We start from the raw sequence: 27,323 nt of genomic DNA on the forward strand, positions 1-27,323 counted from the left end.
TACACATCATTTTGCCCTTAATGTCTACAAATTAGTGCTAAATGGAAATAAGCATGTGGGGGCATGGGGAGATAATGTCAGGATCAAGTAAGAGGTTGAGGAAGCTAAAGTTGAAAAGTGGATCAAAGGGCAACTTAATCTTTTGACCATTTTGCCTACTCCATGATCACAATATATATTTTTTTCCAGTGGGAAAAAAATGGCTATTTCAAGTGTTACGTATTTTTTAGCTTCCTAAAATCTTAGACTACACACAAAGGCACTGCTGGGTAAGTATACTTTTGTTAGAATCCAAGGGGACGTGGGTGTTCATGAGTCCTGTAATTGTTACATTACAGATTTTCTACATTAGCTTTCAACCTAATGCAAAATTAAGTGCATACTGGAGACATATTAACTATTTTATGCAATGTCTTAACATTATTTCCTTTAGGACACTTATTGAAAGAATGGCTCATTACTGAAAATCCATACCTCAGTGTGTTTCTATCTAACCACCAAAAAACTACTTGAGTTAATGTCTGAAACCAAATCCCTGCTTTCTTCTGTGATTACAAGCACTCTCAGTAAATCAGAGCATGGCCAATGTCCAATTGCTAAAAGTGGGTTCTACAAGTTATTCTTCTCCTCAAGCTACCTACAGGCGATGGCCAGCATGCAGTTCTTTGGCATCTCTCTAGGAAATGCAGAGGTTAATAGGTAAAGAAGATATGATTCAAATTAGTCAATTTTCTTATTACAGATATAGTTATCATATAGACAGCATGCTAGAAAAAGAAGGTTAAAGAAGAGATAAACTTAAATTGTGGAACTATCTGAGACTTTACCTTATCTCTATATAACTCAAATTACATGAACAAATGAACTATGTCAACCTCATATGGGAAAGTATCTGGGACCCAGACACTATATTAAACTCAAGAATTTGTGAAGTAAAGAACATTTTTTTTTTTTGGAAAAAAATACCTGATTCTCCTAAGGCTTTTATTTATGTATTTAAAATTCCACCAGGATAAATGGAACAACTCCACTGGACCTCTACTGAACAATGGTGGATAGTGGGAGCAAAGTTTTCGACTATTGGGGTGGAAGGTTACAGATAAACAAGGGGAAGAAGCTATAATTAATCCATAGTAATGGATTAAATTTGGAAACATCAGAATAAACACATGCTTTTTAATCTATCAACCTATCTACCTCACCATAAATAAAGATAGTTACATACTGACATATTTACAGATACATGAATATACTCAGGTTAGTACAAACATATATATTCCTTTCCTCTGCCAGATAAGATGACTGAGAGGCAATAACATATAGTAGCAATGAGCATGTATATCTAGCACCTAAATGTTGGTTTTTAATATCATTTTCTAATGAAGGAAACAAGAGATCCTTGGAGAAATGGCTGAATCTGGGAGTGGGGAAGAAAACGTACAAGATGAGCCTGCAATTTATAATGCCAGAAAGTTAAAAAAAAATAAAAAGGCTTAAAAAATCACACAATGATGGGGAACATGTAAAAAGGACACAAAGGCCAACTGAAAGAACTCTCAATGGCTAGAGATAGAACAATCTGAGCAACAGCATATTACTGAATTACAACCTAAAGCAGAAAATCAATATCCATGGGCCCATACTAATATTCGCAAATGATTGCATAAATAAATGGAGGAAAATAGACAAACCTATGGAGAAGAATTCCAAATATTTTATATAGATACTCTGCCTTCAAGGAGGTTGAATATACCTGTCTCCTCCTTAAAGTGTAGCCTGTTAATAATGACTTCTTTCTGAAGAATACAGTATGAAAATAAAAAGAGTAAGTCTACAGTGGAAAAACACGACAAAAAACCCACCTTAGCTAGGTGGTCAAGGTTAACATCAATAGCAGTAAGTTATTTTGACAGTGTGATGGAGATAGCACTTTAACCCTCTGTGGTCCTCGTCCTCAAAATACATAACCCCAGTCAATCATGAGAAAAACATCAGAAAAATCCCAACTGAGGAAAATTCTATAAAGTGCCTGACCAGTACTTCTCAAAACTGTCAAGGTCATCAAAAACAAAGAAAATCTGAGAAAACGTCAGCCAAGAGGACCCTAAGGAAACATGACAACTAAACATAACGTATATTCTTTTCTTAGAACAGAGAAAGGCTATGAGGTAAAACTAAGAAAATATGACTGAAGTATGAACTTTGGTTAATAATACTATATTAATATTGCTTCATCAATTTTAACAGAAGCATCATACTTATTTAAGATATTAACAATAGAGGAATGTGGGTATGGGGTACATGTACTCTCACTACAATTTTTCTATAAATCTAAAACTTTTAAAATAGTAAGTTTATTTTAAAGAAAATCTAAAAAGCTATACATTTAATTTAAACTGGTAGAATTAAGAGCTAATCTTACTGACACAGGCTGATATTTAATTCTCTTAAAAATCCATACTTCATATATTAGCCTCTATGACCAATTGCTTTCATCACATTTGTTTAGAAAATATTAGCTCAAGTTACAAATCACTAATTAAAGCCAGGTTAGAATGTTAGGGAAATGCTGAACATATGCCTTATTTAAAGAAAAGTTCAACTAAAAGGCAGAAAACATTTACATGAGATCTGCACTATCTATATGAATGTATCTTATCTTTCAAAAGGGCAAAGAGTCAAGAATGCTTTCATGTTCCAAGACACAAAAACACAGCACAAACTAGCAAAGAAATGTAAGGTTTTAAACCAACCCGAGAAAACATAAATTTCAGCAAACTGTTAAGATACTATCATTTATTCATGATTTTTGATCCTAGCAAACAATGTACATTTGCCCATCTCTCCATCCTCACCTAGACCCATGCAAACTATGTCTCATGAAATGCTGCTTCTGCTCATGAAAGCAATCCACACCCATTCTGAGGTTAAACCTCTCTTACCACAGAGGCACTCACTGGTTATATTTCAGATTTGCAGCTACAAAGACCCAGTCTCAACCAAGTACCACTCCTTCAACTGCTGTGTTGTCTTCTTTCTTAACTTCCATCCTTGTCACTCCTTGGAGTCCTCTCCAATAGGGGTGCAGCCCCAAGCCCCAATGTGAGCACAATCTTCCAACTGATTTCTGAATGACTCAGGGTCATGTGCACTCATTACCTCTTTATTTTGGGTCATTTGAGTCCTATGAAGGGAGCCCAGTTATTATGTGAAATTTCCAAAATAAGTTCTATACTTTGCCTTCAAAAATGGATGGTAGATACAAATACTACATTATCTGTGAATACTGTAAATGAGGTTAGCACATTATTCTTTGGTTGTAAATATCATACTTGGCTTCCTAGAGGTATCAGACATGCATGTATCAGAGCCCTCCTGTGATGACACAGTCAGAGGTGCTCTCAGATGACAAGGGCAGGGTCCATCCTTCCCTTATTCTAAAAACAAAGAAACAGAAAACACACACACACACACACACACACACACACACACACACACACACAAAATAACAACAACAAAAAACCCCAAACCAAAACTCTACCTTCTTCTTTGTTTGTTCTAGCTACACAGACATAAAATCAGAACCAAATATAATGGTGGAAAATGAACACTCTTTAACCTCAGGGCTTAATTCATAGGTATTTTCTGAACATCTTCAAGTACATGTATTCCCATGAGAAGTATTACTGCTTGTCTTGTAATGATGTCATACAAAATTAACAATTTAATGACGCTTTAAAATTCAAGTGCCAAAGGATGTATTTTTCTAATTTTTATAGAAAATATGCAAAATAATACAAATTTCATTGGTCAATTATGAAAACTGTGTTGGAACAAAATGATTTAATGCAGGTGATAGATTTCCTTGAAATGCATTTAAAGTCCTGTTATTGATCCATCTGACTCAGCTCCATCAATTCTACTGACCAAGATACAGATATTTTAAGCATTAATGCTTTCAGGAATATACAACACTAATAAATATGCCAAAATGAAGAATATCCAACAAAAAAAATAAGTAATGAATGCCAGCTAAATTTCCAACTGAAATAAGTAAGCTACTCAGTGATATTATTGGTATCTTTAATCTAGAAAGATGAATCCCATTAGTCTTAGAAGTTTATTTATAGTGGACTTAGATTAAATAATGCAAGTAACAGCTATAGAATTTGTAGATCCGTATCAGAGGAGAAGAAAAACATATTAATCAAGTAGACATGTTAACAAAATAAGAGATTAGCCAGGATCACATTTGAATAAATTAGCAGAGGAAAAAGATATCCATAAAAATATCTAGTTTTAGGTTCCTTACAAGAAAATGGTCTGTTTTGCAGACTAATTCATACAAATGTCCAAGAAATAAGTACTCAATTCTACTCTTTTTAAAAATATTTTTTAAAATTTTATTTATTCATGAGGGACACACAGAGAGAGAGAATGAGAAGCAGAGACACAGGCAGAGGGAGAAGCAGGCTCCACGCAGGGGGCCTGACATGGGACTCAATCCTAGGACCCCAGGATCATGCCCCAGGCCGAAGGCGGTGCTAAACCGCTAAGCCACCAGGGTTGCCTTCAGTTCTACTCTTCATATATATTGTAGCATACACGAAACAACAATTTGCTTCTCCCTAAAAAATTTTGTGTTTTTTTTCCCTAAAAAATTTTGATTTGAGATTTTTTTTTAAGGTAACGTGGGAATGAAGGAGAGTCTCTTCCATGCTAGATATAAGGTTCCTACACATATCATCTTGTTGATGCAAAGCACAATACAAAAGACACCAGCAATCTTCATTTACGAACAATAGACATGAGAGGGGCACCTGTGTGGCTCAGTCAGTTAAGTCTCTTTATTTAGGTTCAGGTCAAAATCTCAGAGTCGTGAGATTGAACTCTGTGTCAGGCTCCTTGCTAACTGGGGGGCCTGTTTAAGATTCTCTCTCCTCTCTCTGCCCCTCCTTCTTCTCATGTGTGCTCTCTCCCTCTCCCTCTCTCTCTCTCTCTCTCTCTCTTTCTCAAACCAATCAATCAATCAATCAATCTTAAAAAAAAAAAAAAAAAAAGAACAATAGCCATGAGCCTGATATGCTGGTTGCTTCCTGAACACTGTACTCACAGTTCTGGAGTACTTAGTGGTGAAAAGGGATGAAGAATCAGGTTCTGAAGAGCCATTTCTTTGGAAATGAAACCTTTTTCTTCCCCTCTTTTATCTTTTGCCTGTCTTGACTGAAGCTCTGAAGAAACCAAGGCTACAGAAGTTGTGGGAAAAGCATGCAACTCAGATTACCAAAAGGAGACACTCAAGAAGAGTCTAAATGAAAATAGATTCTGAGGAAAGGCAGGGAGGGAATCACCATAATCTTCAAAATTCTTCTGATGTGTTACTGCTTTCAAAGCAGTGGATTTTCTCAAGGTAAAGCTGTTTGATACAAATGAGCTCATCTGCCAATCAAAGATCTTTTACTCATTGCCAAGTCAAACACTTGACTATTCTAGCTAGTATTAGAACCAAATTCTTAGTGTCAATATGTAGTAGCCAATTCACCTAATTGGGGGACATAAATTAAGAAATGATAGGGAAATAGAAAAATGCATGAAGCCTTATATCCTATATTCTGGGATTCCATTCTCCTTGATTTATGTAGTATTTTTTTAAAAAACTATCAAAGGAATTGTTCTAGAGGGAAAATAGGTAAGAGTACTATTACACATTCTTAAACAAAAAACTTCACTGAACTGGCCTAATAAACGTAAAAGGTTTTAAAATTTCCAGAAGCCTTGGCTTTTGTCTATATGCTCTTTCCAGACTGCCTGTCATTTTATAATCATTTTTATGATTTCCACTGTCCTTATCATATGTATTTATGCTTGCAACATTTCAAGCACAGGAAAGCAATCTTGTAAATTGTCAAGAATGACAGGTCCCACTGGGTGCAGCCTCGCTCGGAAGTTTGACTTCAGCTTCCATTCTTATAGAACAAGAGTCTACAAACAGACTCAATCAAGAACATTTGCCTCTCAGATGCGGATCTCCTTAAAAGTCACACAAGGCTGTGACAATCACTGCATACTACTGTTGCCACTGCAAGTGGAGGAGTCAGGATTCCAAAACTCGGCCATGATAGGCCATGAGAGGCAAGAATGTGAAAGAATTTTAATTTCAAGATAGTAACTCAGAAAGACAGAGCATTTTAAAAAAATAATAAATATATTTTTATTCAGGCTGTCCTTTTATGAATATCTCAGTATTTTCCATGGTATTTGATAACATTTTAAAGTCTCATACATGGAATGCTTTTGATTTTTTTTAAGATTTATTTATTTATTTATTTATTTATTTATTTATTTATTTATTTATTTATTTATTAGAGAGAGAGAGAGACAGGCAGAGGGAGAAGCAGGCTTCATGCAGGGAGCCCGACGTGGGACTCGATCCCGAGACTCCAGGATTGCACCCTGGGCCAAAGGCAGGCGCTAAACCGCTGAGCCACCAGGGATTCCCTGCTTTCGATTTTTAACTGACACTAGCATCTATAGATTTCAAACAGCTTTCAAATATACTACAATCTTCACAGAAACTTGTGGGGAAGGAAAAGGACAGGAGGGGAAATAAGATCCATCAAAACCTTAAGTATGTCAGGGGCTATGATTTTTATATATCTCATTCTCTTTATGTACTTCCATAGGACAAAATTCCCTCCAATTGGTATTAGAAGTAGGTGTTCTTCCCCTAAACTACTGAGTTGCTTATATCTAAGGACACTGGGATTTGTATGTAAGCTTCCTGATTTACACTAGCTTCTAGGAAGCTTAGTGAAAACTTGTATTTTACTTTATTTTTTATATTTTTTTAGAGAGAACTTTATATTTCATCTGGCATACCCTTAACTTCATGACCTTCTAAAGTCTTAGAAGCTGGAGGGTTCTCTGTCTCCCTCAAGATTTAGACAAAACTGGTTTGGACTTCCCAATTTCATGACCAGGAAGAGTCCTAAAACTCAGTCCTCAATCTGCAATGATCTCCTAGGGGCAGGGTTCAATTACTTTTCTCGTTAACCTGACATGACTCCTTTTAGATTTGCACCATGAATACCACCAAGAGCACTGACTCACTCAGGAATCTTGAAGTGAGATATATATACATTGGTGGCCTTTTCTCTCTCTGTCTCTCTCTCATTGCTGAGGAGGGTCATTTATGGACTAAGTACACATAGTTCTCAGCCTTCCTTGGGCTTCCCCTCTCCCTCACCTTTCTTCTTATTTCCCTTCCTCATCTCCACCATTGGAGTTAGCTATGTAGGACCAAAGTCCCCCTCTCTTACACAGGGTGGCTTGTACCCTCAATTCACCTGAATGCCTACCTACAGCCAAAATCTCAGGGGACTCTCTTCCTACCTTGAGGGCCCATCTTCAAAGTATCTCTTCCAGTACAGGCTTTTCTCTTCCCCAAGACTTTGGTGCCATTTGTTCAGGTGATATAAGTGTCTTCACCTCATTACATATGCATGTAAGTATTAACATCATGCCTTGTTTACTTTGGCCCTTCCTTTATCACTCTCCCCTACAAGCTATAGTTATTTTTTTAATTTTATTTATTTATTCATGAGACACACACACACACACACACACACACACACACACACACACAGGCAGAGGGAAAAGCAGACTCCATGCAGGGAGCCCGAGGTGGGAATCGATCCGGGTCTCCAGGATCATGCCCCAGGCCGAAGGCAGCACTAAACTGCTGAGCCACCAGGGCTGCCCTACAAGCTATAGTTACATATCTTTGCTGGCTGTTTTAAATGCTGCCTGGAACAAGGCAAGGTTTAAACAAACAAATAAATAATAAATTATCTGATTGAATGCTGACAACAAATCTGGGTGATTGGTACTGTTGCTGTATTTTTCTTTTATGAATGAGGAAAGTGATGCTCATGAAAGTCAGGTAATTTGCTCAAAATCAACCAGTCAACATCAGACTTAAATTTGAATTTAGCTCAGAACAGCTCTAAAGCAGGGGCTCCTTCCTTGCATCATACTACTATATGCTGAGAGAGATGGGTATGAGACTTCTAAAATGCTTTGTCACAATACACATGCTATCTCTTCCTCCTCCCCACCTCTCCACTCCCAGATTCTGATACTGGGATTCTTGTAGTGGGATGGGAAGATAAGGGCTGGATGGTTTATTGCACAAACTCTTGCAGACATTTTTGGCATATTATACAACTACCTCCCTCTAAAACACCTTCGCCAACCCTCGCCATGTCCATCACTTTGAGAACCACAGGTCTAGATCCGTAACATGTTGAAGTTAATTTTACAGGATATGATCTTACTGAAAAATACATAAATATATAAAATAGTTCTTGATATTCTTTCACAACAAAACATGAGAAATCCTTATTCCAATGTGTAAAGGGATTTCAGGTTTTTAATTATCATTTATCTAGTAGATATGGTTGATGTTTTAAGTAAAATATGAAAAATATGTCACATTCTACCCATTTCAAAGGCTCAACTGACAAATTAATTTTCATATAAAAGGTCAATTTTTTCAATATTTCAAATATCAGTATTTTTCTTGAGATATCCTTTAGTGTCTACTTTTGACAACTAAAATAAAAATAATAGCAAAATCAGAAACTAAAGAACAAAAACAAAAATTTAAGATGATATTGAGCCATTCAGAATCAAGAATCTGGCAGATCCTGTTAACTGAGCATCTACTTCTTGAGGAGAACAATGCTAAGCATTTTAACATATAGTTTCTCATTTAATCCTTACAGCAATGTGATGAGGTAGGGTTTATTAGCATATTTTCTAGATGAGGAAAAAAGAGATACAAGTAAGTTATACAGGATCATAAGTTGCTCAAGATTAAAGCTTCTCAGTGGAAGAACAAGGATGCAACAATGGTTGTCTAACTGCAAAGCTAACAAACCCCTGCCTCTCAGTATTTAATATGCTTACTATGTATGATGTGGCCAAGTTTGAGAAAAAGACAAGAGGTATACATAAGATATTTTTGTTTAGCCTTAAAACATGTGCCAATTATGAAACCTGCTGCTCTTACCAGGCAGCAGATAGTCAAACACTAAATTATGTTGTCTTTACATGAATGGCACTTTAAAGAAGTGACCTATCTGAGGTCAAAGAAGGTTTCATGGAAAGATAAACTGGTGGAAACAGGACTTTGAAGGATATGGGTAAGGCTATGTATGATCGGCAGGGCAGAGCATTCCATGTAAGGCAATCAGATGGGTTTCTTTGGGAACAGTGAGGAGACTGACATAAATTAAAGAAGAGGACTTTGGTTCCAGAATCATGAGAACTAAAGATAGATTGGCTGAGACACAATTACAGAGAGCTTTGAAGTTCAAATAGAAAAAAAAAAAAAAAAAAAAACAACAACAACCATGTGTTAAACCATTCACTCATTTCACACAGATCTCATATACATAGGCCAGGAAAAAATAAAGAGGACAGAATAACACAGAAAGCCCTGAACAGTTCATTCACAGTCCTGTAGCAATCCCTATCAGAAGCCTGCCTGTCCATATCCCTCTGGCACTACCATCCTGATGGAGTCCTAGTCTAAGCATGGGCCATACTCCACATAAAGTTTTCCTGTATGCAGGCCAGGCTGGAAATCTTAGGAATTGATTCCCAGAAGTAGCCATGGGCCGAGTGAAGATGGAAGTTGGATGATAAATTCTCCAGCATTCTCATTTCTTAGGAAAATTCTGAAGCAAGTTCTACATAATCTCCCAGAGGTCCTAATAGGATTGAATCCAGCTGTCTACCTCAGTTACCTGAGCATTACTATGCCCTATATAGGTCTGTTTTTCCCTTTTCCTGTCTCACTTCTCCACTTCCCTACTAGTTAGTATTTCCTCAGATAACCTCCTGAATAAACAATTTGCACTTGAATCTTTCTCTTGGGGCTTGCTTCTGCAGCAACCCAACCCAGTACCAATACATAATAGCTTTAGTAACAACTAACCATGGAACAACACTAGCATGCCACATACTTTTCTAAATACTTTACATATAGTACAACATCTCAACCTATCAACAGTCTCTGAGGTACACACTATCATTGCTTCCATTTTACAGATAAGGAAACTGAAGCAGAGGGAAGTTGAATAACCTGCCTGAGGTCACAGAGCTAGGAAACTGGGATCCAGGTCTGAATAAGGCACTGTGGATCCAGAGTCAGTGTTGTTAGCCACTAAGTCAACTGCCTCTTTGTATGTGGATATAAACCACTATATAGCAGCACAAATTATGCTGTGGGAAGTACAAGGGTTTCTAGAAGAAAGGAAGGGCGGCTTTACTCTATCTAGACTTCCAGGGAGGCCAAGTAAACCAAATTCTTATGGATTAGAGGGTTTGCCGTAGCAAAAGGCCAGAGGGTGGAAGTGTCTTCCAACACGAGGTCCACCAGGCAGCAGGACAATGTCTTCTGACACCATGGAGCCCCATCAAGGTGCTAGAGCAAAGGGTAGAGGGAGTAGGGGGCTGTTGACTAGCCAGGTTCCAGCTTTCCCAGCCCTTCTTCAAAAGTACAGCATTTATTCAAAGCTGTTCGTCAACAACGATCAGATCTCTATTAGGTCACTGCCAAAGCTTTTGAGACAAGGGTTCTGTGACTTAAAAATACATGTTTGTAATCTGTATGCTAAAGAATATATATACCTAAAAAACTCATATACAAGATATGTGCTGAGGAATAATGAGGGGAATAACACTAATACCAATAGTAGCTAGCATTTATACATCAAGTTAGAAAGGTAGAGGCCAGAGGAGGCAAGGCTTTATGCTTGCTGTCCTGTATGCAACACAGAGCCAATATACTTTTGAGGCAAGAGAAGGGACATAAAGGAAATGATTCATGTAGAGTGTGATTTGATAGTGCAAGATGGATGACGAGAGAAGAGCTACAGGTGAAGAAGGCCGGTCTATATCTGAGAATTGTATCCTGTCTTTTGAAAAAACAAAAAACAAAAACCAACAATTAAAATGTAACAAAAATGTTATAAATGAAGAAATGGAATATGCCATAAATGAAGAAAGGGACCAGTTCAGAGTTAATTTGCACAATTTTGCCTGGCCAGAAAGATAAAACATAGATCTCTTCAAGAAAAGAATGATTGTTATAAATAAAAGTGAAAGAATGGGTTATCAGTTTTAAGGAAATAATTAGTGTCTTAAATAAGGAGGTGATTTGGAGCAATAGCATTTGGATTTTTGCAGGTCAACACGATTCGGCAGGAGACTGTCTCTGCAAATGCAGTTAAATTTTCCCAAGTATCAGAAATTAAGATGTGTGGGAATTATTCGCCCCCAAGATGACAATTTTTATAGAAGTCTTACATATACAAATAGATTATTTCCTGAAAAACCAAAATTAATCTTGAGAGCACAAAATTCCAGGCACACACGTTTAGAAATGTAATCTTGCTCTCTAAAGCATGGAATGAGCGCCTACATAGTCAGGCACTATGCTAGGAACTGAGAATGTAATAACGATGGAGAACATGAGTAAGACAACACTTCAAGGGAAAATTCAACCTGCATGAAGCAGGAGCTGATTCAAAATGGGAGAGCACAGCAACTTTCCAAGGGTAAGTGATTCTTGCTGAGATTAGAGAGGTGAGGAGGAAAGTAATCTTCCCCATAATTTAAGCTCAACCCAAGGCGTTGTCTCTGGTATATGTCGAAAAGTTCCAGAATATGACACACAGAAGAAGCAGTTTCGTTCTGCGAGCAATCCAGAGACGGTGAGCAGCCCTAGGCTGGAGGAGCCTGTAACTGAGCAACGAGATTACCGTCAGCCACCCAGCTACCCTCTCAGAGCCTTGTCTCCTGATCAGAGTGGTAACAGCGCTTGCTATTAATTGATTACTTACTGAGTGGCAGGTGCCCTTCCAAGGACATGACAGGTTTTCTCATCTAATCTTCACAGCAACTCTATACGTGAGAACTATTTATTGCCTCCAGTTGACAAGCGGTAAAACTGAAGCATGGAGAGGTTAGATAGCTTACCAGAGGGTGTACTCTTGGTGAGTAGATAGCATACTCTCAGGCATGGATTTTCAGAGCATCTTCCCCAAATTAGATAAATATTTAAAAATTATCTGGCATTAAAGAACCTTTTAAATGTGATATTTGTTATTATCTGTGTTATACATACAGCTTAAGTTTGCTTGTTTCATCTCAAAGCATGGGACAATAGTGCTATTTGAATAATGCAAAAAATTAATTATGCAGTACTCCAACCATGTAATTTTTATTACTCATCCTTTTCTTTGCACAGAAGCATTTTTTGAGGAAAACTTTACAGAACACCTACTGTGTGTGACACTGTGCCAAGTGATGGGGCTATACAGTAAACAAAGTAGTCAAGGTGGCTACTCATGTACAGAATGCAGTATGATTAGTTACTATGAAATCTCAAAGGTTAGCCTGGTCATAGAGTTCCTTGAAGCAAAAGGACGTGCAGTGAAGGCCTAGCAGAACATGGTCATCTTTAACATGGTGACATCTTGATTCACCTTAACATTCAACCTCTGTCAATAATCAAACCTGCATGGGTTACTTCCTAGAAAATGGGATTTTTCAAGAGGTATTTTCTTCTTTTGGAATTCGAATGCCCAGGATCCCATGACTGCTTATGATGTGAGAGGTTTCCTACACTTCCCTCAACAACATGGGTTTCAATGTTCCTACTCTTTGCTGCCGGCTTTCATTTCTCCTCTAAAACATCAAGAAATTCTCCATAATTATGTAAACTATTAATTTTTAATTTGCTGAGCAAAGATGCATACACAAACAAACTAATGACAAGATTTCTAATACTGAGAACTGTATTCCCTGTTGTTTTAGACTAGATGGAAACTAGCTGAGGGAAGAGCCTGAGATCTCTGGCCAAGAGAAGAGTAGGGAAGACATAAGGAACACATAAATAGTATGTGAGATATATCTTCTCAGCTACTGTGAATATCAGCATTAATGGGCATCCAGTTGCTGTCTGACTCATGAATAAGGCTGATATTTAAAGTGTAGTTTTGTGAAGAAGATGGTAAGCCAAATACCTAACGCTGAGAGACTAGGTGTTTTTCATAGGTGGGGCCAAATACTTCAAAAGGCATCTGGGTTCAATCTCAGAGGAGTTTGGTGATCACTGCATTATTTCTCAGCATTCCCTTCAGTCAAAGGAGAGATAAGCCTCAACAGTATAGAAAGGAGTAAATTATTAAGGTAAGGTATAGAATCTTAGGTTTTTAGAGCACCACTAGTAATCATTTAGTTCAGCCTTTAGATTTAAAACAACTCCAAGGAAGGGAATCACAAAGTTTCCTTATAAGTGACCAAGACTGCTTGGGGCACTATTTAGATGTTTAGAGCTTCAGCAGAAATCCCACAAAGAAAGCCCATACAAAATAATTATGAGCACTGAATGTCAAGAATATTAAGGAGGAAGCTCTGCTGACCTCAGAGAAAGTGCTGATGATCAGAAAAGATGAAAGGAATTCATAACATCTTCTCAACGCACTATACACTATAGGATTTATAATGAACAGCCTTAAAAACCTATAAGATATCTTCGAAGTTCCTTTAATTTGCATCTTATACTTGACATTCTTCCCCCTGAGATATCATGCAAACATAAAAGTAATGTAAATTTATAAATATTTAAGATAGGTTATTCCAGTTCTGGTTGAAGTCATAGCATGTTTTGTCATTTTCAGTAAGTTTCTCAGAGACGAGTGACACTGCAAGCCAACTTCAGAAGGGTTTTGAAGAAACCTTTGTAAAAGCAGGTTATATATATATATATGGATTTGTGACATTCCAACATAAACCACAGAAAGGTTCCTATTAAAAAAAGTGAACAAAGCTGAATCATTTTACCTTCTCTTCCCACTGTGATTTTTATTATTTGAAGACAAATTCAAAGCAAATATCTAAGAGCTTCTGTTTGTCACCCAGGAGTTATTTCCAGGAAGCTTAGGAAATCTCACATTTCCAAAATTAGGTCATGACACTGGCACTGCAATCTAGTTAATACATTCGTAAAACGGCCTCTGCCACTACCAGATAGAAAACACCAATGATAAAATCAATTCAGCATTCTTTGGAATCCCCCAAAAAATAATCTACAGGAGAAATTCTAATGACAAAAGAGCTTCCTAATTTAGTGATTAAAAACTGTAGATTTCTGTTCTATCTCTGCCCTTTTTTCTGACATGATACTTTGTGTAAGTAATTTTGTGTTAAATGAAATGTCCTTTATCCACTTTATTTATCCATTATCACTGACTTCTTCCAATTTGCTTGACACTCTCATACTTCCCTCCAATTCCCCACAGAAACTGTTACACAACCTGGTCAAGCTCCTTCACGTGCCTCCTTATGGTCCTCCTTCTGAGATACAATCTTGAATTCCACTCCCCCCGCTGACCAAAACAAACACACACAAAAATCATAAACAAAACAAGCAAAAAACAGAGGACATGAGACCAAAACTCCTTTGGCTTTTCCTTCCACCTACCTACACTCTACATTATTTGCATCCATCCTTCCCTTCCTCCCTCCCATTGGGAAAGAAGTCATGTGCTTCCCTGTCCTGATCCTCTCTATGGACACTTCTTTTGGGTTGTGCTCTCTGATCCTCAGAGGTATATTTTTAGTTCCTTATTTCTAGACTTCTTAAAGTATTTGGACCAGTCAATTGTTTCTCCCTTCGAATTCCTAGAACACTTTGCATATACCTACATTGATATGTTCCTTACTGTTCTATAATATTTGTTTCTGTGGCTATTCCCCTCAATAGTCTCTGAATGTCTTCAAGGCATTCATATGTACCTGTGCGCATCCCCTATGCTTAAATGAATCGATATGTTCCACATGTTCTAATGCAACTGAGTAAGAAAGATATTTTCAGCAGCTAAGATATTGGGCTATTTCATGATTAAAATGTTTCTTTGGCAGTTTGGCACTGGCTCTGATTTCATAAAATGTTACTATTCTTTACCTATGAAAAAATAATTTTGAAGACCTATAATTAGAACATCTTGAAGAAAATAAAAACGATGGTAGCAAAATCCAAAACGTACATGACTTTTTATTGTCAGCAAAGCACTCTCAAAAACATTTGCTTTGACTGCCAACACTGCCCTTCAGGGTTGAGGTGGAGCCCATGTCAAAGCAAAGCCAGGACTGTGCAGTTTGGGTCACTGCCCAACAGCAAAGTAAGCAAAGTTCAGCTTATGCCTACTCTACTTGCTGAGTATGTGCCCAGAGGAAGGGATGTCTTTTGCTTTGCACAGAGGCTCTATCCATTCATGAAACACCACACTCTGCATTTCTAATTCATCTGCCTGAAGTGGGGCATCTTTCCTAAAATATCTGCCTACAGAAGCACCTTTCCCTAACCAATAGAAAGGACCCCATTGACCAGAGTGCCTCTGGGAACATGATCCACCTCAAATTCCTTGTTAAATTTCTCATTCTGAGAAAACATAAAAAGAGCTGCTGACATGGTTGAGGTGTAGGTCATGTACGAACATGACCAGGAAGGGTTTCTCAGGGAAAGGCCACTGACATTCACTAGGCATCCCCCGTACTTACCCAACTTGCTAACTACCATAGTGAAACTGCTTCTTTGCTCTGCTCTTTCTGCTAATCTATTTTCCAGAAGGTCCATAGACAGAGTGCTAAGACATCTGCCACAGAACATATGGCGATAAAAACATACCTTTTCAAAATGAGGCCAGTCCTGATTTTGAGTGGGTCAGCAACCCTAAATCATAGATATTGGACCTTGCCTTCTGTGAGCATTCCTTTTTTCATTTGCAAACAGGGATTCAAATCAGACCCACCTCTTAAAGTTACTGTTGTCATTAAATGATGCAATTTATGTGAAAATGGGGGGCATGCGCAGGGGTGGGAGGCTTGGGAATGGCATTCAGTCAGTGTTCACTGCTACTATGAGTATCTGATGGCTATATATTTACCTATATTTAAAGAAATTCACTCAAGAGGTTTCAGTATGCCATGGTCTAGGAGTCTAATAAATTATTATTCCCCATATGCTAAGAGTTTCTTTAATAGTCTACTCATCAACAGGAAGCAGGGAAATACCGGGGTGGAGAGCTTAGAGAGCTTTCACAAAGTCACAGAAAGCATTATCACCAGAATTTAGAGTTTAGAAACCTGAGGAGGTTTTTTGGTTTTGTTTTTAGCCAGCCAATAACCTAATGGTATAAAGTCCTGAGTCTCCATCCTTGAAAACATATATATATCCCACAACTGCACACAATATAATCTCTGGTTGAAGTATCTTAAATATGTTTACAGGCTGGTTTCTCTAACAACTAGAAAAACCGTCCAAGAGTCCATCGAGTGATAAACGGGACTAGCAGTTAATTTATGGCTTGGAGGCATTTGAAGCTATTGTAAAAAAGATGGCAATGATGCTACAGCTAGACGGTATGGATGAGCATTCATGTCTGTGGGGTGTAATCAAAGGAGAAGAGGAAGAGGTAAAGTATAGATATGGTGGGAGGGGGGACAGAAAGAGGGAGGGAGAGGAAGGAAGGAAGGAAGGAAGGAAGGAAGGAAGGAAGGAAGGAAGGAAGGGAGGGAGGGAAGAAGGAAAGAAGTTCTAATGTGAAGCAAGTAAGAAACTGTTTGTCAGGTTCCCTCCTTGGGTTGTTCTTCCTCTCAGAATTCTGAACTATTTTCTTTTTCCTTTACTTGACTATTTTTCTCTGAACCCAGATGGCTAAACATTAGTGGAAGTAACTTCAGTAACAGGAAGCTAAAAGGGATATAGAAACAAGGAGGGGGAAGGGTGGGAAGTGAAGAACTTAACAGAAGCATTAGCCAATCATTTTCACATGATGGGGGATATTTTCTTCCTTTCTTTCTTTTGTAGGTATTGTCTGAAACATTTCTGACACAGGCCACTCACTCAGCCCATTGAGAATATAACCTGCCAGCAGTTTAAAGTGCACTCTTTTACTAAGTCTACTTAGACTAAAAATTACATTTCATTTCCCTAAGTTGTGGTCATATGCTGATATGACCAAGGACCACTTGACTCTCTTATCACACTGTTCAATAAATCAACTTTTACAAAAAAAAATTACCTTTATTTTAAAAGAATAAGATATTACTAACAGAATCTAAGAATAATGCAGCTAGAAGCAATAAAAGAGAATAAAATAGGAAACCTAGAGAAAAATTATGTTTAATAGGATCAATATTTCATCTAAAGAAAAATCTCTGCTGTATTATATCTAAACCTGAATTTCTGCCTTAACCAATGGCTGACTTTACGATCCAGTGCAGGGGATTTGTGAGCAAAAGAGTTTGTATAATTATGGTCTCTACCTAAATTCCATTGGCCATAAATTGTATTTGGCCATAACAGGAATTCAGGAGCAATCTGAGAGTTTGGTATTAGTATTCCAGAATTTATGGGTAGTTTTGTCACTCAGGGGAAGAGATGGTACTGAAGCAAGATCAGCAAAGGCCTGAAATCTCATTAGAAGACAAACGCTGGTAGAAATTTTAGGTTGACTAAAATGAGCAGAGCTCTGTTATCTTGTGTGAGACTTCATGCATATAGTCAACTGCATATAGTCATCAGACTCATCGTTTCTCCCACTCGCTAAAATTCTCATAAGACAAGCGAGGTTATTATACTGGCCAAAACATAAACTCTAGAAAATGCAATTCTGGGTTGAGTTTCTATGGTTTCAATAAACGAAGGAAAGAAAATCTTGAAAGATGAGACTCTGAGAGGCCTGATGAGAAGGATGATCCTCAAATTAAGAATCAGGCCAGCTTGCTTTTCTCTGATTATTTATTCACTGTGTTTGCTGTTGAAATCATATGCACATGATACTATTGATACATTGATTTATATCTTGTTTCATTCCATAGATTTAGATCAAAGAAAACAAAATGAGTCAGTACACGAGTTTAACCCTTGGTTTACAAAAGAACAACGAAACCGTGACTTGCTGGAGTCAACCTTATTGGGGACCTGGGGAGGAAGGGCAAGACTAATGAAGGGATGTAGGGGCCTTGAAAAAAAGGGAAAAGAAGCCTCAGTGTAGAGTCAAGTTACCATAATCACCCTATTTTATCTCTTGATTGGAGTCACCTCTCAGCAATATAAAGTTTGATAAAAGAATTTAAACGGGTAGCCTTTAAAAAATTAAATCATAAGCACCAAATAGGCAAGATAGTTAATCATCATCTACCATCACTAATTCCAAAGCTTCCTCAGGTTTCCTACAGGAGCATGCTGATAGCAGCACTGTACAGCCACCCATAGCAGGGGCTGTTGGCTTCTGTTTCTCATTGTCTTCTCTCATTCATTTGAGTCCATCACAAAAAGAAGGCAAAGGCATTCAAATAAAGTATGCCCTTAAATCTCAAAAGTGTACAATTCAGTTGCATTCAACACAGCCTTAGCATTTCTGGCATAAAATTATAACATTTTCAGGGCCACCTGGGTAGCTCAGTGGGTGAGCATCTGTCTTTGGCTCAGGGTGTGATCCCGGGGTCCTGGGATCAAGTCCCACACATCAGGCTCCCCACAAGGATCTTGTTTCTCCCTCTACCTGTGTCTCTGCCTCTGTGTTTCTTATGAATAAATAAAATCTTTTAAAAATATAGCATTTCAGATAACACAAAGTTGTTATATTTTCATGTAAGGCAAAAATCTACAGACGTATTGGCACACTGTTATGTCATTCTTGTTAGACCCCTGAGTATGATTCTACGCCATGATGTCTCTGAAGAGTCCTCTTATTTGCTAATAATGAAATTTAAATTCCTAGAAAGTGGACTTTCATTTCCCTTTTTCCAACCATGTAAGAAGACCCATTCTGATTTGCCAGACTATCAATATATTGTCACAAGCAGCCAGAATAAAGAGTAAGAAGAGCTATATAGTACTTATTTACCTACTGAGGCGAACCCTAATCTTTGTTTGGCTTGGAAATAAAAAGGTCAACAAGTGTAATGGAAAGAAGCCTTCGCAATAAAATTCTCCAGCAAATATCTCTAATGTAGCTTTAAACAAGAAAAGCACATTCTTCTTAGCACTCTCTTAGCACTTACAAGTTAGTGTTCTATTAAGACAAGTAATAAGACCAGTTATTAACTTTAACTTGTAACCAATAAACAATGAAGTTGTAACACTACTATTGCTCAATTCTCAACACACTAGCCCTAGGACAAGAGGATGAGAGTCCAAGGTGGAAGCACTATACACAGGCTTCTACTTGAATCATTACCTCTGATAAACTTTTGAAGACTACTCTAGATCTCAATTTTCCCTCCTTGCTCCTCAAAAAGCAGGGAGCAAAAAGAGCACGCACCTCTTTGTTCTGCATATCCAAAGAGGTTAGAGCCTTCATAAAGATGAGCCAGGGCTCATCAAACCAAAGCACACATCTCTTTTAAAATGTTTATCAGTCCCTGGTGCTGATCTGTTGCCAACTTCTGATATGTCCCTTTGTGAAAAAAAAAGGGGGGGGGGAGAAGAAGAAGAAGAAAAGAAGGGAGAAAAGAAAAGAAAAGAAAAAAAAAGAAAAAAGAAAAGACCGATATGTGAGAATGAGGAAAGAGAACCCATGGAGATGAAAAGGAGAACAACTTGGCAAATACTTTCCTCTCAGCACAGTAATTCATGAGCATGGAATCCAATCCAATAGGGACTTTTACAGTAGGACAAAGGGAAGGAAGGTTTTCTGTCAACAAACACCTAGAATCTCTTAGTGCAGTATTGAAAGGTGAGGCTATAAATAAGAGGAAGACAACAATCGGGCAAGTTGAGAACCAAACACAACATTAATTGGGTCACCTGGAAAAAACCACCACCTTCTTCCTTTGAGGTCAACGTCTTATTAATGAATCCTTCTACAGGGCCCAGGCAAGAATAGATATACAGAACGCTCACACTCCACACTGGCTCAGTTTGGTCATAACAACAACAACAACAACAACAACAAATTGGCACATGATGGAGTGAAATCTGTGAAGGGTTACCTAGCTTCAGGCACAAAGGAAAACCACCAGGACTCTCAACTTCTCTATACAGCTTTCAAACATATATTTTACAGACCTAGAGGAGCATGAATAAGCACATTTGCATTCTTTCAAAAACTATAGAGTGAGTAGCTCCTTTCCTTCCTGCTAAAAGTACAGGTGAGGTAAATATAACAACATAGGAGGTGGTTAGAATGTTAGGTATTCAGAGAGTACATGCATCCTACCTATTGCACCATAAACAAATGGACCCAAACAACCAGACTTAGGCAGAACAAAAACTGTTGCTTTACAGCAAAGTGCACTTTTTAGAAATAAGAACAATAATTTCCCCCCTCAACAAATTGCAATAGCTACAAAATTAACCTTGAAAAAACCAAAGGAATAGAAAAAAAAAATAAGTCTCTGACAAATACCTACTATGTGCCAGGGACTGTTTCTAAGATCTTTTTATTTTAAGGTTAAAGACTATTTATGTGATTGATTCTATAAGAATGACAAGGACCTTATTTCTGGTGCCAGCATCTCACCATCAGGCCCAGTAAGGCCATGGAATCCAAGGTCCCACTGAGTTGGGAACTCTGGTGATGCACAAGGAAGGGGGCTTTACGGTTTGCAGGCATGTCACCCAGATTCCCTCCCAAATACATCAGAGGCTGGGGATGGTGGCTCTGGAAAGCAGAGAAGAAAGATACGCCACAGCATCAGTTCTGGATGTATCTGGTACTGATAGAAAATGAGGATCTTCCCAGAGTGACAGAGGATGTCACCCACCCTTCTCTACAAGTGACTTTCAGCTAACAAGCTCAAACGTCTATAACAAACCAGCAGATGATTTTGGCAGAGCCTTGAGATACCAGGAAGCTTTCATGTGAGACAATGTCAAAAAGTAGCTTTAAAAAGACCCCAGAAACCTCTATTTTGATATTTATTATTTATCCTGAGACGAGCCAAAATATTTACCTGGAAAACATATTTTCAAAATCAGACACATTGCAGTATTCAAAGCAAACCATATTAGTAGCCACAAAACCTTGAAATGTGCCTTTATCAAGCAATGACAAAGTTTTTCCTATGAGATTTAAATCCAGTCAACCCTAAAGGTGTGGTAAAAACAAGCAATTTTAAAATACTGAGCTCTGTCCTTATAATACCCTCAGCAAAGATTTCCCATACACATTTAGTCATAAACTCTAATAAGAAATGGTACATGATGTCACATGTCCTGGGACCTTAATATATTGCACTGAACCTTAATACACAACAAAATATCAATGCACTAAGCAAATTCTTTAAGAGTCTGAAGACTTCATGATTCATGTGTTAGAATTCTCTTATATTGGTTCATTCTGGTAGAAATATTTCTAAATAGTTATATTAGAAAATATATAGTTATTTAACTTCTAAGTAGTTAAATTCCTTAAATGTAAGGCACCAACACATCTTAGAATTATTTTAAAACTGAGTCAACATTCTAAGTTTACCATTAACCTTCTTCTGGAAAATCAAAAAGACCTAAGGCCAAGCTAGTTGACACCAGATGTCAGAAATACATGTGTGTCCTTCCCCAGGGAATTTTCAGATAAAAGAAAATAGAAAAGAAGCAAAAAAAATCCAAACCTCCCTTTTTCTTTTATTTATTAGTTAAATACCTGCGATTCTCAAAATTATTGGTTATATTTTCTCTGTGAAATGTTGGCAATTGTAAATGCCCTCATACTGGAATTCTTATTTTGGGATGCTTTTATATTAACAAGTAATTTGTTATTGCATAACCATTACTTTCTCAGACAATTTTTGGTTTTAAACATTGTTCACTTTTCATCCTCACTTGATACCAATATTCTTATTCAAGAAAAATTCACCTCTGGCACCTGTCATGGCATTTTATAATTCTGAGTTTTACAAACTGAAGGGGGGTATTGATTTACTCACCATATCCAGGAATGCCTTCTAAAGGGGAAATTATTCACGTGCATCATGTTTGCAGATCTTCTGTCATTAATATTTTCCTTGTCTCATATGTTACATGTAGTGATTTTCATAGATGAATTCCAACTCTCCTGTTTGAGCAGCTATCATGGGCAATTATTGCAACAAGTATTGAATGCCAAAAAAATCCCCCCCAAAATACAAAGAGCAACAACAAAAGCCCTTCCAGGATTTCAAAAAAAAAATATCACAGAGCACTGCAGGTATGGGTCCATCCATTTAGGTTCCACTAGATAGTCAACACACTAAAATAACCAGTTCAATCGCTAATCCTAAATGGTGGCAAATATTGTCCTGGTAAAATCCAACTGCCTAGAGTGTAAATTAGTGCATCCTCTCAGGAAGGACTCTGGAATGTGGGAAAAAAGGAGTCAAAAGACAGTTTCTTGTTATCCTTGTTAAAGAAGTGTTAGAAGGGAAATGGAAAACTTCGGGTTGCTTTGCCATGCTGTCCTTTAGAAATGAATATTGCTTTTTCTTCTTTCTTAGGCACATATTCAGGTGTGGTCACTTTAACGCAGCGCTGCCTTCTGAGACACGTCGGACAAAGACCTGGGCAGAGGGGCTAGAAACCATGTATAATCAAAGCCAACTTCTTTCCCAAAGCTCAGAATTGCTGGTTTTCAACGGCACAAGTAGGAAGGCAAGGAGCAATTTCTGCTTTGCAGGACAGGATTACCATTAGCTACCATCATGACTTCAGAAGGTGCTGTCATGAGGAAATTCATCCCTGCTGCCTAACCCCATAATAAGACGGACTGCCCTCCTTAAGTAAAATGACTAAGCTATTGATCCTTTCACTGCAGAAACCCTTTTAATTTGTTACCAAAACCATGTGCGGGCTTTTCCTGTGTTGCCTTGGAAAGAAAATGAATTTCACGGCTGCAAGTCAGACGTTGTCTAAGAATTTCTTCCCCCGCTGTCTTTCTTTTCTCTTCTCCCTCTCTCTCTCTCTCTCTTTTTCTCTCTCTCTTACCCCCAATTCAATTCCCCAAGAGGTGTCATTTACTCTGATGCGCTGACATCTTCTGAAAGATTCTCACGCCCAAGCTATACAGACCTTGCATGCTTTTGAAACACAAAGGCAACAGGCTCCTGCTGGGGTCTCCCAGCTCCGAATTTCCAGCAAAACCTTTGGAATCGTCGCAGCCGCCTCGTCTGTCTGTCCTGGGCTCTGAGCAGCTCAGGACACTTGCAGGCTCCGGGGTACTGTACGTTAACTCTGCAGCAGCCCGCTCTGGCTGCAGACACTGCTGCCTGACAGGGGATGTGCTGGCGTCAAGGGGGCCCTCTAGGTGGGTTCCCAGACACTGCAGCACGCCCTTGCTCGCCTCCAAGGAAGAGTGAGCCAAAGGGGTTAAAGGAACAGCTCGTCCAGAAGAGCCGATTTCCTTCAGTAAGTCATTACCAGGCACGACAAGCTAAGCAGTAAGAAATCGGTAAATAACCTCCCAGGGAAAATGACACCTTGAACAAACAGATATTCCGAAGGGAGGGTTTTTGTTTGCTTGTTTTTGTTTTTCCCTTCCTACCCAGGGCAAAGAATGGGAATGAAAGAAGTCCAGAGAGAATTTGCCAAGGACAGGGTTTGGTCATTTTTGTCTCCTTGAAAAAAAAAAAAAAGTGAGAGAGAGAGAGAGAGAGAGAAGAAAGAAAAAAAGAAAAAAGAAAAAAGAAAAAAAAAAGGGCTAGGAGTGTCTTGTCAACTTTAATGATCTGTAAGCATTTGGCTACAGATGACCACACGGTAATTTTTGGACAGGAAATCCTGTGGAAGCCAGTTCTGCGGAAGTCGGTTATACTTCAGTTGCAATTGCGCATGCCATAAAGCTGCTTGTTTGATTAGGGGGTGTGTAGAGTTGAGGAGTGCTGAGATAAAGCATTGCAATGCCTACAGTTGATATTTTGCATTTCCTCAAGCTTACCCTTTGTTGCAAAAATTCTGTTCAGCAATCCCCTGAAAGCCCCCCATCACTGTTGATGCCATTTTGGAGCAAGAATAAAATAGTAAACTCTTGTAATAGTAGGTTGGCACTTAAATGGTGTTTGTTGAAGATCAGCAGGAGAATGGACCTTACAAGTAGCAGTGTACTCAATATGAATGCATCGGTTTTAACTTAGGCATTTAAAAAAGCTGTTATGTAATTGCTTAATATTAAATGGAATATTGGCAACATTTAACATATCATGCCATTATAAGGTTAAGATTTCTCTAGCGAGGCCCTGTCATCACAGAAAATATTACCAAGAATTGGGGGAAGAAGGAGGTATTTCCTACAAATGCAAAACCAGGTATAAATTAGTCTTGAAAACTGCCACAATTTGGGGAGTTTTAGTTTTGATCAAATGATGATCCTAATGGAAGTATTCCTGGGATGAGGAAGAACTCAATGAGTCCTTTCAAAGCCATTTGAATGTGTAGGTTGAGATGGGACCACAGCTTGAAAGAAACTTGAGAATATATTTGGGGATTTTCTGTAGCCTAGGCAGTGTCTTCACGACCTCCTTTTTCTAAAGGAAATAAAACTCTTCCATTAGGTCATTTGTGATCTGAATCAGAAAACTTCCATCTGAATTATTTTTGACAATCTTTGCAACCTGTGAATTGAGCATCACAGAGTAATTCAATATTTGATATTCTATGACATATTTAAATATTACTATTTAAGAGCAAGGAAAACTTACCAAGGCCCTCACACCTCCCTGCCCCTGGGCCCTGTACTAAAGACTTACACTATTATCTCACTTAATCCTCACAGCACTATTAGGTAAGGACCATTATGAGCCCCATTCTATAAATGAGGACATTGAGGCACTCTGATATTAAGTAGCATGCCTAAGGTCAAACATCTAATTAGTGTCATGATTTGAACCAAGAAAGTTTGGGTCCAGAACCTGCATGAATTACCACTACATTATTTGGGTCTCTATAATAAGAAAAATACTATTTTGCATTAGCGTTAATGCTTTGAAAAAATTATTTTCACAGGTATTATTACTTTAGCCTTACAGAATCATGCTGAGGAGAGTATGATATTTGTTGTGGCAATTTTGAAGATGAGTCTCCAAAAGGCTAGTATTTCTTCATTATCACACATCAGTAGCAGTTAGCAGTAGATCTGGGAAAGAGCTCAGACCAATAGGTCAGTGTTTTATTTGATGCTGCTGCTGATGAACACTAACTTATTTCAAAACCAATACTTAATCCTCACACTGTGTAAAAAGAAGGTCTCTGTGGAAAGGGGTAAGTACAAATATTTACAAAATGATGGAGAAATTGATTTTTCCTTATAATCGGTTCCATTTATTTGCATTTTTTATATATATTTTTTAATTTTTAATATTTTTTTAGTTCATTCTACTACTCTGTTCATATGCCAGAGCAATGCCCATGGGCCACAGGATACCTAAAATATCTCTAAATATTTCTCAATTACCACCCAGTTTGACATTCTATACTTGTTCCCATTTGTGGGCAATAGTACACACAAAGCACTGTGGAAGTAAAAGAACGCATGATTTACCTAGCAGATTATTAAAGGAGATGTAAAATTAAAACATATTTAAACCAAAAGGAGATTTCAACTGAAATTTTTTTAGGGGAACTTTTCATGGCTTTTTATTTCTGTTTTTACATATGCAACTCTCTAGAATACAGTATAACAAATTAGAATGAAAGAACACACAACTGAGAAGCTATGATAAATAGCAGAAAAGCCAAATTTCTGCTTGAGGGATAACAAAGAAAAAAATGAAATTTATTTCACAGTTCAGAGAACCCAAGACTACATATTAATAAACAATCCTAAATTGAGTATTTTGAAAACTCAAGGCAATATATATATAAAAGAATAGGCTTGCTTAGAGGACGGTAATAGCTTATTTCCAACATTTTTATTCCATGTATATTAGAAACAGGGTCCTCAGAGTTAGGACTACTATTTTACAACTGATACTTCACAAGACTTAATATTTTATAAATATTATATTTATAATATAATTTATAATTTATAATTTATTTAATATATTTATAAATTTATAATTTATTTATTTATTAATATTATAGTCTTCAAGATACAACACTCGGGCAGAACTAATAGGTCTGTAATTAAAAAAAAAAGTCTCAAAGATGAGTAACACTGATAGACTAAATACAAATCTGTTTTTTCTACTAAAAGGTAGTCATCCTTTCATGGAACTTCTATGAAATGCCCAGGAATATACATAAAAGATTACTGTTATTGCTGATCCCAGCCCCACTAAAGGAGGGCTAATTATTAACTGAGCATCACAGACTGGTACAAACTAGCTAAGATCCTTACAGCCATGGTGCAGCCTTAGCTCTACTGACACAAAGATTGGTTCCCCTCTCTCTCTCTTTCTCTTTAAATCTTAATCCCACAGCAAGCACAAGAGTAATCGCCCTTTCAGGGACAGATTCACATGAACCATCATCAATATGAGGCTGATGTAGGAACAAACAAAAAAAGTATCAATTTATTGATAAAGTGTAAACTACAATACTCTAACCAGCATTTTCATGAAAGATTTTACAGAATCAGAGAAGTATTAACTAGCTAGTGTCACCATACCCTTTTCCAGTAATTGAAATCCTCTCCTGCTCTTGGCTAGGGGATGATGCTTGCAAGGCTGATGGTTTTTGAACTCAATTCCTGGTTGTGTTGTGGTTTTGCAACTGCAGGGCAACTGCAGGGCAAAGGGAAGATCAGGTTTCAACCAGAGCCCCTTTACTTCTACCTGTTTTATTTCAAGGTTTGGTTTGAAAAAGGGGGTCTGGTTCTTAAAAGGTGTTTAAAGAAACCAAATGGTAGGAATACAAGATTACATTTTCTAGGCAAATTCTTATCTTGTGTTGTCAGTTTCAAGACTCCGTTCTCTTCAAACTCCTTCAACCGACAGGCTTCCCTCACAATAAGTATAATACAAACGCTGAAGTTAGACAAGCACAGCATAATACAGACACACCCTAGTTTCTGAACTTCAGTCACTTATCTGATAGGGAGCGTGTAATGACTTACCTCACTGATTTCCCTGAGTTTCACTTTCAGAATGGAACGATATTTCCAGTTGTTAAGGTATATCTTTCTGTCACCGTCACATTCAGCTAAAATCAATGACTGCCTCTTTATTAACTTAGATAATAAAAGTTCCTCTAGATTTAGATATGAACTGACAGGTATCTAAAAGGTGACCTCTTATTAATCTTTCATTAATACTAATTATTAGTTCAGATA

General features: G+C 37.7%; 1 protein-coding gene across 30 annotated transcripts in view; it reads right to left on the reverse strand.

Moving 5' to 3' along the window:
• Positions 1-27,323, reverse strand: part of PDE4D (phosphodiesterase 4D) — a 1,410,178-nt gene that overhangs the window by 523,325 nt on the left and 859,530 nt on the right. Inside the window, exons 1-2 of one of the 30 annotated variants that reach the window (XM_072749994.1) lie at positions 23,129-23,311; positions 22,012-22,633 (exon numbers count right to left, since the gene is read on the reverse strand). The exons of 26 other annotated variants lie outside the window; for them this stretch is intronic. In XM_072749994.1, coding sequence (XP_072606095.1) covers positions 22,012-22,058 — 47 coding nt within the window. In that variant the 5' untranslated portion in view covers positions 22,059-22,633; positions 23,129-23,311. Of the gene's footprint in view, positions 1-22,011; positions 23,419-27,323 lie in introns of those variants that run through there. 3 more of the 30 variants (XM_026019004.2, XM_072749996.1, XM_072749989.1) reach the window with 3 other exon arrangements.

This window comes from Vulpes vulpes, chromosome 2 (genome assembly GCF_048418805.1).
Source record: "Vulpes vulpes isolate BD-2025 chromosome 2, VulVul3, whole genome shotgun sequence".
Taxonomy (NCBI): Eukaryota; Metazoa; Chordata; class Mammalia; order Carnivora; family Canidae; genus Vulpes; species Vulpes vulpes.